The sequence below is a fragment of the Drosophila eugracilis genome, unplaced genomic scaffold, assembly GCF_018153835.1.
Source record: "Drosophila eugracilis isolate 14026-0451.02 unplaced genomic scaffold, ASM1815383v1 contig_124, whole genome shotgun sequence".
Lineage (NCBI taxonomy): Eukaryota > Metazoa > Arthropoda > Insecta > Diptera > Drosophilidae > Drosophila > Drosophila eugracilis.
In genome coordinates, this window is record NW_024572029.1 from 972,872 (window position 1) to 985,172 (window position 12,301).

Genomic DNA, 12,301 nt, shown 5'->3' on the forward strand with positions numbered 1-12,301 from the left:
AGTATTGTCTCAAAAAATTGCTGAAAAAGTAAAGCGCGTCACACACAGATAGAGATTTAGGAAGATAGATAGAGCAAGTAAACTGCGGCTAAGTAAATGGTCGTTACAGAGGAGGTCCGAATATAAATGTATATATAATATAAATATATATATGCCTATATTTGAGCTATCTGGCGCTGTAGATTGGTTAGGGTTCTGTGCAGGATAAGGATTCAATGTTAAACATGGTGAATGTATCGCTCCTTAGGAACATTATGATATGATAGTGCATTCAGGGTAATCATAGATATTTCTATTGCTTTTTTTAAGTTAAAATAAGTTTTAAAGAAAATGTCTTCTGGCAGCTTCATTGAATTAATAATTGTTATTAAGTGCTGTTAACTTTAGCTGGAATTGTGATTTATAATAGCAAGTAGAAGATCTTTCTAAGAACTATATTCATTTTTAGAAATCTTCAAACCTTCTTTTGGTTTTCAATTATTTTGAATACTTTGAAGTGCAGGTTTAGAGTGATTGATGCTAATGAATGTTATAAAATGTTATTTAATGGTCCCCACGTTCAGCGTTCCCAATGTTGATGCAAAAAATTTACAATTCTAGCTAAAGGGATTCACAAACTTCTGAAACTGATTTTCCTGATTTCCTTCTGTTTTCTTGTATCTGAATCCTATATTGATTTGCGATGTTCATATGGAAGCCTGGACACTAGAACCCAATCCCGCCTACAGACTACAGGGGACAGGGGCAGCCTTTTGCCTCTACATGTGGTGCGGATGCATTTTTTTCTCCATTTCGGTCTCCACGCGAGCCTCATCGATGCCAGCGACTGTGGGCAGACCGCCTGGCCAATGGAGCAGCTCCTGTTCGTGCTCCATGATCATGTTGGCCTCCGCTGTTATGGATTTAACATCAATTTCAGTTTAATTGGAAAAGGATCTCAATTCCCAGACTTACCTTGGATGCGATGGAGCTTACTGCCGTAGGCCCAGTCCGTGTAGTATCCCACCACAAAGGTGAGCGGCAGGAGCGGAGCCAGCGCGGATACCCTCTTAACCCTTTGGTAGTAACTGGCGCAGCCATAGACGGCACTTAGATAGAAACCACTCAACCAGTAGAAGAGCTCTCGGTGCTGGGCAATGGCCAAAGCCTGTTCGCGCTGCTTAATCTGATAATGCATCTGAATCCATCGCTCCATCTAAGCTACAGTCAGTTAGTGGTGTGAGGATTATATAAACCGGGACAAAAGGACTCACCTTGAGCTCCTGGCACTTACGGTAGCTGGGATCATCGTGCTCCGGATACCCAGAGGTTTTCTTGCAGGAGGCCGTGGCACCCATTTCGATGCGTTTGCTACACGGATTTCTTGGAATTTGGGGCTCTGTTGTTGGCCACTCCAGCGGAGTTGCCACTCCGATTAGTGGCCCCCCAATCGACCCGGAAAAGTGCGCAGGCGTCGTCCTTTTTGGGGGTTGGCATGGCCGAGACATGACGGCCCAAAGGAACTGTCACTTCAGTTGGCTGACTGGAGCACTGCCTGACTAAGAGACTGAGTGGCCGTAACTCCCAGATTCCGCGTCCGACCAAGAAGTTACAAAAAAATAACAAAAGAAAAAGAAAACCTCGGCGCGTGTTTGGTATAAAAAAGAAAAAGGTTTTCTTCTAAGCTGAAAACCAGATATTACGGCTCCAGGATATTATATATTAGTGCTTCACTGTTTTTATCAATCGTCGAATATTGCCCTAATCCATAGATGTGACTTCTGTGATAGAAATCGCGCGAATTTCGCCAAACTTTCCTCCGCATCATCAGGCGAAAAGTGAGTGTAGATGACAATGAAGTAAGACAAAGCCAACAGAAAGGAAAAATGCCTACACATGAATCCCAATGTAATGCTATTTGGAATTGGTCAAGAAATTGGGATTGATGTGAAGGCATTTTTGGGGTTACTACTCTTTGGTAATGACAATGGATTTGCGAATCCGGGGATGGGATGTATGGGGCCTGTCATGTATAGTCCGTATATACGTACGCATATACGGCGTGAAGTGGTTGCTCATTCGGGGGTTGCAAGTGCCATCCGCCTTCTTGACAGTCTTTGATCCACAGAGGAATAAATTAATATACTTATTTAAGATTTTTGATTCAGTAATTTCAAATAAATCAAGTTGATAATTCAGTTTGAAAACAAACTGAGACTATACCTTAAAATCCTGAATAATTACTAAGACTTATCCTTATGTAGATTAAATCATAATTAATGACTTATAAAAGAATCTTGTAAAATGTTATATAGTGAAAGGAACAACTAAGATTTAAACTAAGACCATGCTTAAATAGCTTTATTTAAAATTATGTTTTATATTTTTAATCTATCTACTCTTTCTCACAGTGCACTTAGTGAATGTGTGAATGAGTTTGAGTGGTGCACACCTTCAGCCCACCTTGGCAGCTGTTCGAATGTAAATATTGACACAGGTCTTCGCTCTAATTGCCGCCTCGGTCGGATGAGGTGATCCCTGGAATATAGGAGTGTAAATTAATCAATCAGTTATAATGGGCAGATGTTTGAGTATCAAATGTACTACATATATTTTTTTATTGGATTTCTAATTAACTGAAGTTTTTACTTATAAAACTTATAAATAATAATAATAATTCTTAGTTATAAAAGTAAGTCTTTTAGAAACTTTTTTATTGGACAATTAATTGTCTTTAGGAAAAGAGAAAGAAATAACAGAAAAGGGAAATTTTAAGTGATTCGAATAACTTACCTGTTTTGGGAATATTAACAGTTATGTTTTCACGAATCTTAAGAGATAAGAGAAATGAGATCTATTGAGAGAGCCCAAATTCCAGAGAGAGAGTGAGAGAGTGAGCTATTCCAGTAAAACGCTCTGGAAATCAGCAATAGAAGTAGCAATTAAGTAGTTTAAGTTTTGCTGCTCCAAAAATATTTAAGACTAATCTTAATATGCACTCTTCCATTGCAGGAAACATAAACTACCGACCGTTCCGGGGTCAGGATGCGCCGCTTGAATGATTGACCGTCTTCAGATTCGTCGCTTGGGTGCAGCTGCTAGAAACAAACGTGCAGGAGGCGGTGGAGTAGGAGTAGGAGGTGTAGGTGGTGGAGGAGCAGTATCAGGAGGAGCAGGGGCGGTACCGGGAGCGGCTGGAACGGTCTTGGGATCGGGAGCGGCTACAGGATCGTTAACGATCGCTGGAGCGGCCCCTGTTAGCGGACCAAGCGGCACTAGCGTTAGTGGTGGTCACCACCACCATCATTCGCATCCGTATTCCACTAGCGGCATCAACACGCCGGCGACGGCCAGCACCAGTTCCTCCAGCGGCAACAGCTTGACGCCGCAGCAGCAGCAACAGCATCAGCACCACCAGCCCCACCACGGGCACCACTACAATCACCATCAACAGCATCCTCATACGCACCACCATCCACCGCATTCCCACCACCATCCGCATCCGCACGGCCATACCCATCCGCATCCACACCTGCGCCACTCGCAACCGGCGTCCGCCAGCCAGTTCAGCTTTAATCCATCGCCGGGTAGCAGTCCTGGCAACGGACTGGGACTGGGCGCTCGCCAGGATGCGGCCAGTGCGCTCAACAGTCCGACGACCATTGTGAACTCCGGAAGCGGCAGCGGCGGCGGCAGCAGCGTCGCCTTCGGAATGCAGCCGCAACAGCAACAGCAGCAGTCCTTGGCCGGCGGAGGAGGTGGTGGCTCGTCCACGACGGCGGCTCCATCCACTGGCGGTGGCCATAATAATGGAGCCGGATTGGGATCTGCGGTTGGTGGCGGAGGTGGTCTCAATCTGCTTGGAGGACTGGGCGGTATGGGTGGCATGGCCGGAATGGGCGGCGGAGCAGCTGCCGCTGGAATGGGCATATGTGGTGGCATTAGCAGCACAGTGGGCAGTGCCGCCATCACTGGAGTACCGCCCATTGGACTGGGCATTGCAACTGGAATTGGCAATAAGATAATGCTTGGCCGGAAGCAGAGTCTCAAGGGCGGCGAACCCTTCTTGGCGGACTATGGACCAGAGGAATCACTCAACGAAAGCGCCGACATCGAGTGGGTTAATAAGCTGTGGGTACGCCGCCTAATGCGTCTCTGTGCCCTTGTCTCGTTAACCTCCGTATCGCTAAACACGCCCAAGACCTTCGAGCGGTATCCATCATTGCAGTTCATCACCTTTGCCTCGGACACGGCTGTAACGTTACTCTTCACCGCCGAGATGATCGCCAAGATGCATATCCGGGGTGTACTGCATGTGAGTATAGCGATGCACTAAGGGAAAAACCAGATATGTGAACTTTTTGATTACTCGTTTGCAGGGAGAGGTGCCTTATCTGAAAGATCATTGGTGCCAGTTTGATGCTTCCATGGTTAGCTTCTTGTGGATCTCGATAATTCTACAGATCTTCGAGGTGCTCGAGATAGTTCCAAAGTGGGTATATTCGGAAAATAAGTACAAAATCAGTTTATTAATCGACTTACTTTCATTTTAGATTTTCTTATTTGTCCATTATGAGAGCCCCTAGACCATTGATCATGATACGCTTCCTACGCGTCTTCCTTAAATTTAGTATGCCAAAGAGTCGTATCAACCAGATCTTCAAGTGAGTATCTAAAGTTAATGTTTTGATTTATTTGATTAATAAATTTTCCCCTTACAGACGTTCGAGCCAGCAAATCTACAATGTGACATTGTTCTTCCTGTTTTTCATGTCCTTGTATGGCTTACTCGGTGTTCAGTTCTTTGGCGAACTAAAAAATCACTGTGTAATGAATAATACGGAATACGATCTATATAGAAGACCGTGAGTAAACCTATACCAATATTAAATACCTTATTAATGATCTGTCCTTTCTAGAGTTCTCACGATCAATTCACTGGCCATTCCCGATACTTTCTGTTCAATGGATCCCGACTCCGGCTATCAGTGTTCGCCGGGTATGGTGTGCATGAAAATGGATTTCCTTAGCAGCTATGTGATCGGTTTTAATGGATTCGAGGACATTGCAACGAGCATTTTTACTGTATACCAAGCAGCCTCACAAGAAGGTTGGGTATTCATCATGTACCGGGCAATCGATTCGCTTCCAGCATGGCGAGCAGCCTTCTACTTTAGTACCATGATCTTCTTCTTGGCATGGCTGGTGAAGAATGTGTTCATTGCTGTGATCACGGAGACCTTCAACGAGATTCGTGTGCAGTTCCAACAGATGTGGGGTGCCCGTGGGCATATCCAAAAGACAGCCGCCTCGCAGATCCTTAGTGGCAATGATTCCGGCTGGAGATTGGTGACCATCGATGATAACAAGCACGGCGGTCTGGCACCGGAAACGTGTCATGCAATACTGCGATCACCATATTTTCGGATGCTCGTGATGAGTGTTATTTTGGCCAATGGCATTGTCACGGCCACCATGACCTTTAAGCACGATGGACGACCAAGGGACGTGTTCTACGAAAGGTATTACTACATCGAGCTGGTCTTCACCTGCCTACTTGATCTGGAGACACTCTTCAAGATCTACTGCCTGGGCTGGCGGGGTTATTACAAGCACTCCATTCACAAATTCGAACTGCTCTTGGCGGCTGGGACCACCCTGCATATCGTACCGATGTTCTATCCGTCGGGCCTAACCTATTTCCAGGTGCTACGAGTAGTGCGACTTATAAAGGCCTCACCGATGCTGGAGGGATTCGTCTACAAGATCTTCGGACCGGGAAAGAAACTCGGATCACTGATTATCTTCACCATGTGCCTGCTGATCATCAGCTCGAGCATCTCGATGCAATTGTTTTGTTTCCTCTGTGACTTTACCAAGTTCGAGTCCTTCCCGGAGGCCTTCATGAGCATGTTCCAGATTCTCACGCAGGAGGCGTGGGTAGAAGTTATGGACGAGACAATGATCCGGACCAGCAAGACCCTAACACCACTGGTGGCTGTATATTTTATCCTCTACCATCTGTTCGTCACACTCATCGTGCTCAGTCTTTTCGTGGCGGTGATCTTGGATAATTTGGAACTAGACGAGGACATTAAAAAGCTCAAGCAGCTGAAGTTCCGCGAACAGAGTGCCGAGATCAAGGAGACACTGCCCTTCCGGTTGCGCATCTTTGAAAAGTTTCCCGATTCGCCACAGATGACCATATTGCATCGCATTCCCAATGATTTTATGCTGCCCAAGGTGCGTGAAAGCTTCATGAAACACTTTGTCATCGAGCTGGAAACGGAGGACTCGCTGGTCGAGAACTGCAAGCGGCCGATGTCCGAGTGCTGGGAGTCCAATGTGGTCTTTCGCAAGCAGAAACCCGTGCGGATTATGAATAAGACGGCCAAAGTAAGGGCCGCGGGCAGTAGTCTCCGCAAATTGGCCATCACGCATATCATCAAGTGAGTATGCGCTGTAATTAGCCCTTTAATAGCTCAAATTACTCTTAATTAATACCTTTATCTCGGTTAATTCCACAGTGACAGCAACAACCAGCGACTGATGCTGGGCGACTCGGCCATGTTGCCCGTGGTTGGGACAAAAGGCGGCGGTGGATTGAAGTCCCAGGGTACTATTACCCATTCGAAACCGTGGCGCGTTGACCAAAAGAAGTGAGTAGCTGGGCCCTGCCCCACCGAGGCGGCGCGACCCGTTTGATGTGTGTCCACTACCAATCCGCAGGTTTGGCTCCCGCTCCATTCGTCGCAGCGTGCGTTCCGGTTCCATCAAGCTGAAGCAGACGTACGAGCATCTGATGGAGAATGGTGACATTGCCGCTGCTCCGCGAGCTAATTCTGGACGGGCAAGACCACACGATTTGGATATCAAGTTGCTGCAGGCCAAGCGTCAGCAGGCGGAAATGCGACGCAATCAGCGGGAGGAAGATTTGCGTGAAAATCATCCGTTCTTCGATACACCACTGTTTCTGGTGCCGCGCGAGAGTCGCTTCAGGAAGATTTGCCAGAAGATTGTTCATGCACGCTATGATGCCCGTCTCAAGGATCCGCTGACTGGCAAGGAACGCAAGGTCCAGTACAAAAGTCTGCAGTAAGTGGAGTCGCCGCTATAAAAGGGAGTATCCCTCTCTGAAGGGCTATACAACTTATCAATCCATCAATCTAGTTTATCTGAATTTACTATAAATTTATATTTTATCTGAGATTAATCGAAAAAATCCCATTCAAATCCATTACAGTAACTTCCTTGGACTAGTCACGTATCTGGATTGGGTTATGATATTCGCTACCACGCTCTCATGCATCTCGATGATGTTCGAGACACCCAATTACCGGGTGATGGATCATCCGACGCTGCAGATCGCCGAGTACGGGTTCGTTATTTTCATGAGCCTTGAGCTGGCATTGAAGATTTTGGCCGATGGCCTATTCTTTACGCCGAAGGCTTATATCAAGGACGTGGCCGCCGCCCTGGATGTATTCATCTATGTGGTGTCCACCTCATTCTTGTGCTGGATGCCCCTGAATATACCAACCAACTCGGCGGCCCAGCTCCTGATGATCCTGCGTTGCGTGCGACCTTTGCGAATCTTCACATTGGTGCCGCATATGAGAAAGGTGGTCTACGAATTGTGCCGTGGCTTCAAGGAGATCCTGCTCGTATCCACATTGCTCATCCTCCTGATGTTCATCTTCGCCAGCTATGGTGTCCAATTGTATGGTGGCCGTTTGGCCCGATGCAATGATCCGACAATCTCGAGACGCGAGGATTGTGTTGGTGTGTTTATGCGACGTGTTTTTGTTACGAAAATGAAGTTGACTCCGGGTCCGGATGAGTCCTATCCGGCAATGCTGGTGCCACGTGTGTGGGCCAATCCGAGGCGGTTTAATTTCGATAACATTGGAGATGCCATGCTGACACTTTTTGAGGTCTTGTCCTTTAAGGGCTGGTTGGATGTGCGTGATGTCTTGATCAAGGCTGTGGGTCCGGTAAGTTAATGGTTTTCAAGGGTTTTCTTATATTTTAAAGAACCTTTAATCTTTGATCTTTGATCTTTGATCTAATACCTTTTTCCTTGCAGGTCCATGCCGTCTATATCCACATCTACATTTTCTTGGGCTGCATGATCGGTTTGACGTTGTTCGTGGGCGTGGTCATTGCCAATTATTCGGAAAACAAGGGCACAGCTCTGTTGACCGTTGACCAGAGGCGTTGGTGTGATCTTAAAAAGCGACTGAAGATCGCCCAGCCACTACATCTGCCACCCAGACCTGATGGTCGAAAGATTCGGGCCTTCACCTACGACATCACCCAGCACATCATCTTCAAGAGGGTCATCGCAGTGGTGGTTCTTATCAACAGTATGCTGCTCTCCATCACGGTTTGTACTGGGGGCCTTTCAGGGGTTAAACGAAGCACGAAGTAAATTGCATGCAACTAAAAAGTATCACGGTTACCTTTATAAGGGTTTAGATTCAGATTGCTTATAATCAACATTTTCATGGAGAAATATAGCGAAACATATAATATGATATATGACATGATATAGTACATATTTATATAGTAAGCTATATATATCGCATGAAATACAAGGATAGATAAAAGATGGGTTAGCAAAAATATCGCATGACACTTAGAAAGCAAAGTAAAAGGGACAAATAGTCTTCAAAGTATTTCAACCTTTTTTTTTTGATGAACTAAGATACATAACTTTTTAAGTTTTTAGTATTATCTAACAACTTTTTATATATTAGATATTCATATATTAGATTAAGCCAAACTTGACTTGACTTTGATATACATTGGATAGATATCTTAAAGCAAAGATCTCTTAGTAAAATGTTAGTCTGGCGTAATTTTAATCATATAACTTAAAAATCATTTAGAATTTTACAAGAAACGGGTTAAATTTAATGTAATTTTTTAATAACAAGTCAACCGCCAAAAGTAAACCTTTGACTTTGCTAAATAACTAACTTAAAACCAAAGTCATTATAACTGCATGCAAGCACGTTTGTAAAAATATGCATATAGAAATTTATAGAAATTTATAGAAATATATATACAAAGGTGGATAATGACCCATTTTAGCTTAACAACAAAAAATACAAAGAGAAAAATTGAAAAACATAGCAAGAATGTATGAATGTACGGAGTTATGAAATGAAAATGTTGTAATGTGACTGCGTAGTTTAGAGCTTAGAGATTAGATTTTGGTGCGGTATAGAGTATACTCTATCGTGATAGTCTCTTGTCTCGTCTCAATTGTCTAATGCAGTGGATCAAGGGAGAGGTGCATACGGAACGCCTGGTGATCGTCAGTGCGGTATTGACCTTTGTCTTTGTGGTTGAGGTGGTGATGAAGAACATTGCCTTTACACCGCGCGGCTATTGGCAATCTAGGCGCAATCGCTATGACCTTCTCGTCACCGTTGCCGGTGTCATTTGGATAATATTGCAGACCATTCTGCGGGTAAGTTTGTCACTGCTGTTGTTGTCACTCACCAAGTATCCTGTACTCAGAACCTAGAATCCCATACCCAAGTACCCAAGTTGAACACTGACCTCTGACCTCTGACCTCTAATCTCTAATGACAGAATGATCTGTCCTACTTCTTCGGCTTCATGGTGGTCATCCTGCGCTTCTTCACCATCACCGGCAAGCACACCACACTGAAGATGCTCATGTTGACCGTGGGCGTGTCTGTATGCAAGTCCTTCTTCATTATCTTTGGCATGTTTCTGCTAGTCTTCTTCTATGCGCTGGCCGGGACGATTCTCTTCGGTGAGCTGGGTGTCCAAACAAAAAAAAAAAAAAAAAAAAACAAGCCAGAGCCAGCCATATGGGTCCCCCTGATCCCTACTGACTTCTCCACCCGGCTGATTCTCGTTTCAGGCACCGTCAAATATGGCGAGGGCATCGGTCGCCGGGCCAATTTCGGTTCACCCGTCACCGGAGTGGCTATGCTCTTTCGGATCGTTACCGGCGAGGATTGGAATAAGATCATGCACGACTGTATGGTCCAGCCGCCTTACTGCACCCTCGGGAACAACTACTGGGAAACGGACTGCGGCAACTTCACCGCCAGCCTCATCTATTTCTGCACCTTCTACGTGATAATCACATATATTGTGCTCAACTTACTTGTGGGTAGGTCTTTGACGGATTAATAAGGTTGCTGAAGTTGTATATATACATATATATTGTTAATCTATAGATTATATAAACTATATATGAAGGCATTTAATAATATCAAATCAATTTCACCCCTTCTGCAGCTATTATCATGGAGAACTTTTCCCTCTTCTACTCCAACGAAGAGGATGCCCTGCTTTCGTATGCGGATATACGTAACTTCCAGAACACTTGGAACATTGTGGATATCCATCAGCGAGGAGTGATTCCAGTCCGTCGAGTGAAATTTATTCTGCGTCTGCTAAAAGGACGACTCGAGTGCGATCCACAAAAGGATCGCCTTCTATTCAAGTACATGTGCTATGAGCTGGACAAGCTGCACAATGGCGAGGATGTGACATTCCACGATGTCATCAAGTGGGTGATCCGTGATCCATAGATTGATTTTAGTCCTAATAACTTTTACTATCCATTTCAGCATGCTGAGCTATCGTTCCGTGGACATACGGAAGGCGCTGCAGCTGGAGGAGCTGTTGGCACGCGAGGAGTTCGAGTACCTGGTTGAGGAGGAGGTGGCCAAGATGACTATTCGCACCTGGCTGGAGGGGTGCCTTAAAAAGATTCGGGCACAAAATGCTAGTGTAAGCTTGCAGTATTTGAAGTAGTTGATTGATAAATCACAGCTCCAATAACTAATCCATTGCAGAAGCAACAAAACTCGCTGATCGCCGGCCTTCGTGCCACAAACGAGCAACCGGTGATGCGACCCAATGTTCAGGAAGACAAGGCACCATTAGGTGCGGCTGACAAGTCGGCGATCAGTACGATTAGTGGGGCAGTTGCCGGTGCCTGTCCGCCCACCAGTGATGCCTTCTCGCCGACCTTCAGTTCAACGGAGAACGAGGAGAAGGACGGCAGCAGCAGTGCAGTGGTGCCTTTGCCTCACTCAGAGCCATCTATTACGGGAACAGGAAGTTCAGCGGCTGTAACGGGTTTGGGAACAGGGCCACCACCAGTCCAATCCACCGCACGCCATGTGATGGCGGTGGGCAAGCGAGGTTATGCCCTCAATCGATCGGATTCAACGGGTAGTTCGGCTGGACGGAAATTCCTGGCGCCCACGTCCAGTGACCCTCAGCAGCGTTCGACGTTGAGCGATAAGGAGCGATTGCACATCAGCAGTCAGCAGCGGAAGAAGAACTCGATGACCACACTGCCACATGCCGGTCAACTGGGACAGTTGGCCAAGCAACGTGGTGGTGGCGAGGCCAGCAAATCCTCCAGTTTCTTTGCCCAGCTTAACAGTGAGGTTGGCCAGTTCCATTATCCGACAATAAACGCTTCAGCCGCCGCAGCTGCCTTGCATGGCTATGGACATGGACATGGTCACGGTCATGGGCATGGCCACGGGCATGGAGAACACCAGCAGCATCATCATCATGCCGGCGCCCTGGGCAGTCCGTCGGCCATGATGAGCCAAATGATTGGAGGTAGTGGGAAATTGCTGCCGTTCAATAATCAGGCAAATGCCGTCTACGAAGTACATGACTGGTGGCAGGAACAGGTCCTTTGTCCACAGACCAGCGATGACGAGATCTAGCAATGGCCCAAAGCTCGACGTAGATGCCCCAAAAACGTAAGCCGGAAATTTCGTAGAGGTGGTGGAGCCTATTAAACATTATCATCAACTAGTGGCCTAGAACTTTTTTGTATATGCCTAATAAGTGTAAATGTATTGGCCTCAAACTTAACGGTTAACAATTCTTAACGAGTATATAAATATATATATATATATATATATATATACATATATATACTTATATATATATATCTATATATATATATAAAGATATATAGCTATAGTTATAGTAAAAATGAAAGAAAAAGTTAAGGGCAACCATTAGTTTTACGTTTTGTTGTTGTTTGCGTGCTAGATGGTAAATATGATCAGTCAGTCGGTAACTTTGTTATAGCTTAAATATATAAAGAAATATATATTATATATATGTATAATGAGTACATCGCATATGGATTGCATATGTCTTACGTATAGTGCAAATTTATAAGCGCGCTGCCTCACCATCAAAATAAAACCAAAACAAATAAAAAAAAAAAAAAAACACGAAAAATGAAGCATTGAAATTCGTAAGTGGCCAAATAATAAAAAAAAAAACAATTAAG

The 12,301-nt window shown here is 45.1% G+C and overlaps 2 protein-coding genes across 4 annotated transcripts; one reads left to right on the plus strand and one right to left on the minus strand.

Annotated features, from left to right (window-relative positions):
- Positions 1–571: 571 nt before the first annotated feature.
- LOC108102962 (plasminogen receptor (KT)) lies at positions 572–1,407 on the minus strand. Of its 2 annotated transcripts, none has more exons than XM_017208259.1 (3): positions 1,254–1,407; positions 955–1,195; positions 572–892 (listed from the first exon to the last, which is right to left on the minus strand). In XM_017208259.1, exons 1-3 carry the CDS (start codon positions 1,335–1,337, stop codon positions 759–761), a joined length of 459 nt encoding a protein of 152 aa, XP_017063748.1. In that variant the 5' UTR covers positions 1,338–1,407; the 3' UTR covers positions 572–758. The 2 variants fall into 2 exon arrangements, with proteins under 2 accessions (XP_017063748.1, XP_017063749.1); XM_017208260.1 differs by having other exon boundaries at positions 1,274–1,333.
- A 103-nt stretch (positions 1,408–1,510) lies between these two features.
- LOC108102956 (sodium leak channel non-selective protein) lies at positions 1,511–12,243 on the plus strand. 2 transcript variants are annotated; one of them, XM_017208247.2, is made up of 16 exons: positions 1,511–1,817; positions 2,992–4,294; positions 4,359–4,471; positions 4,533–4,643; positions 4,701–4,844; positions 4,899–6,428; positions 6,507–6,638; positions 6,709–7,074; positions 7,223–7,973; positions 8,066–8,365; positions 9,263–9,457; positions 9,583–9,769; positions 9,881–10,135; positions 10,264–10,537; positions 10,599–10,761; positions 10,827–12,243. In XM_017208247.2, the coding sequence occupies exons 2-16, from the start codon at positions 3,038–3,040 to the stop codon at positions 11,718–11,720; spliced, it is 6,672 nt and encodes a 2,223-aa protein (XP_017063736.1). In that variant the 5' UTR covers positions 1,511–1,817; positions 2,992–3,037; the 3' UTR covers positions 11,721–12,243. The 2 variants fall into 2 exon arrangements, with proteins under 2 accessions (XP_017063736.1, XP_017063738.1); XM_017208249.2 differs by having other exon boundaries at positions 6,736–7,074.
- Positions 12,244–12,301: the final 58 nt, after the last annotated feature.

What these genes read in the sequence shown, in the direction of transcription:
- LOC108102956 (XM_017208247.2), top strand. Translation starts at nt 3,038, where the DNA reads ATGATTGACCGTCTTCAGATTCGTCGCTTGGGTGCAGCTGCTAGAAAC. An exon ending in TACGATCTATATAGAAGACC is followed by an intron (nt 4,845 to 4,898) that starts GTGAGTAAACCT and finishes TGTCCTTTCTAG; the next exon opens with AGTTCTCACGATCAATTCAC. An exon ending in ACATTCCACGATGTCATCAA is followed by an intron (nt 10,538 to 10,598) that starts GTGGGTGATCCG and finishes TATCCATTTCAG; the next exon opens with CATGCTGAGCTATCGTTCCG.
- LOC108102962 (XM_017208259.1), bottom strand. Translation starts at nt 1,337, where the DNA reads ATGGGTGCCACGGCCTCCTGCAAGAAAACCTCTGGGTATCCGGAGCAC. An exon ending in GTAAGTGCCAGGAGCTCAAG is followed by an intron (nt 1,196 to 1,253) that starts GTGAGTCCTTTT and finishes ACTGTAGCTTAG; the next exon opens with ATGGAGCGATGGATTCAGAT. An exon ending in TAAGCTCCATCGCATCCAAG is followed by an intron (nt 893 to 954) that starts GTAAGTCTGGGA and finishes AATCCATAACAG; the next exon opens with CGGAGGCCAACATGATCATG.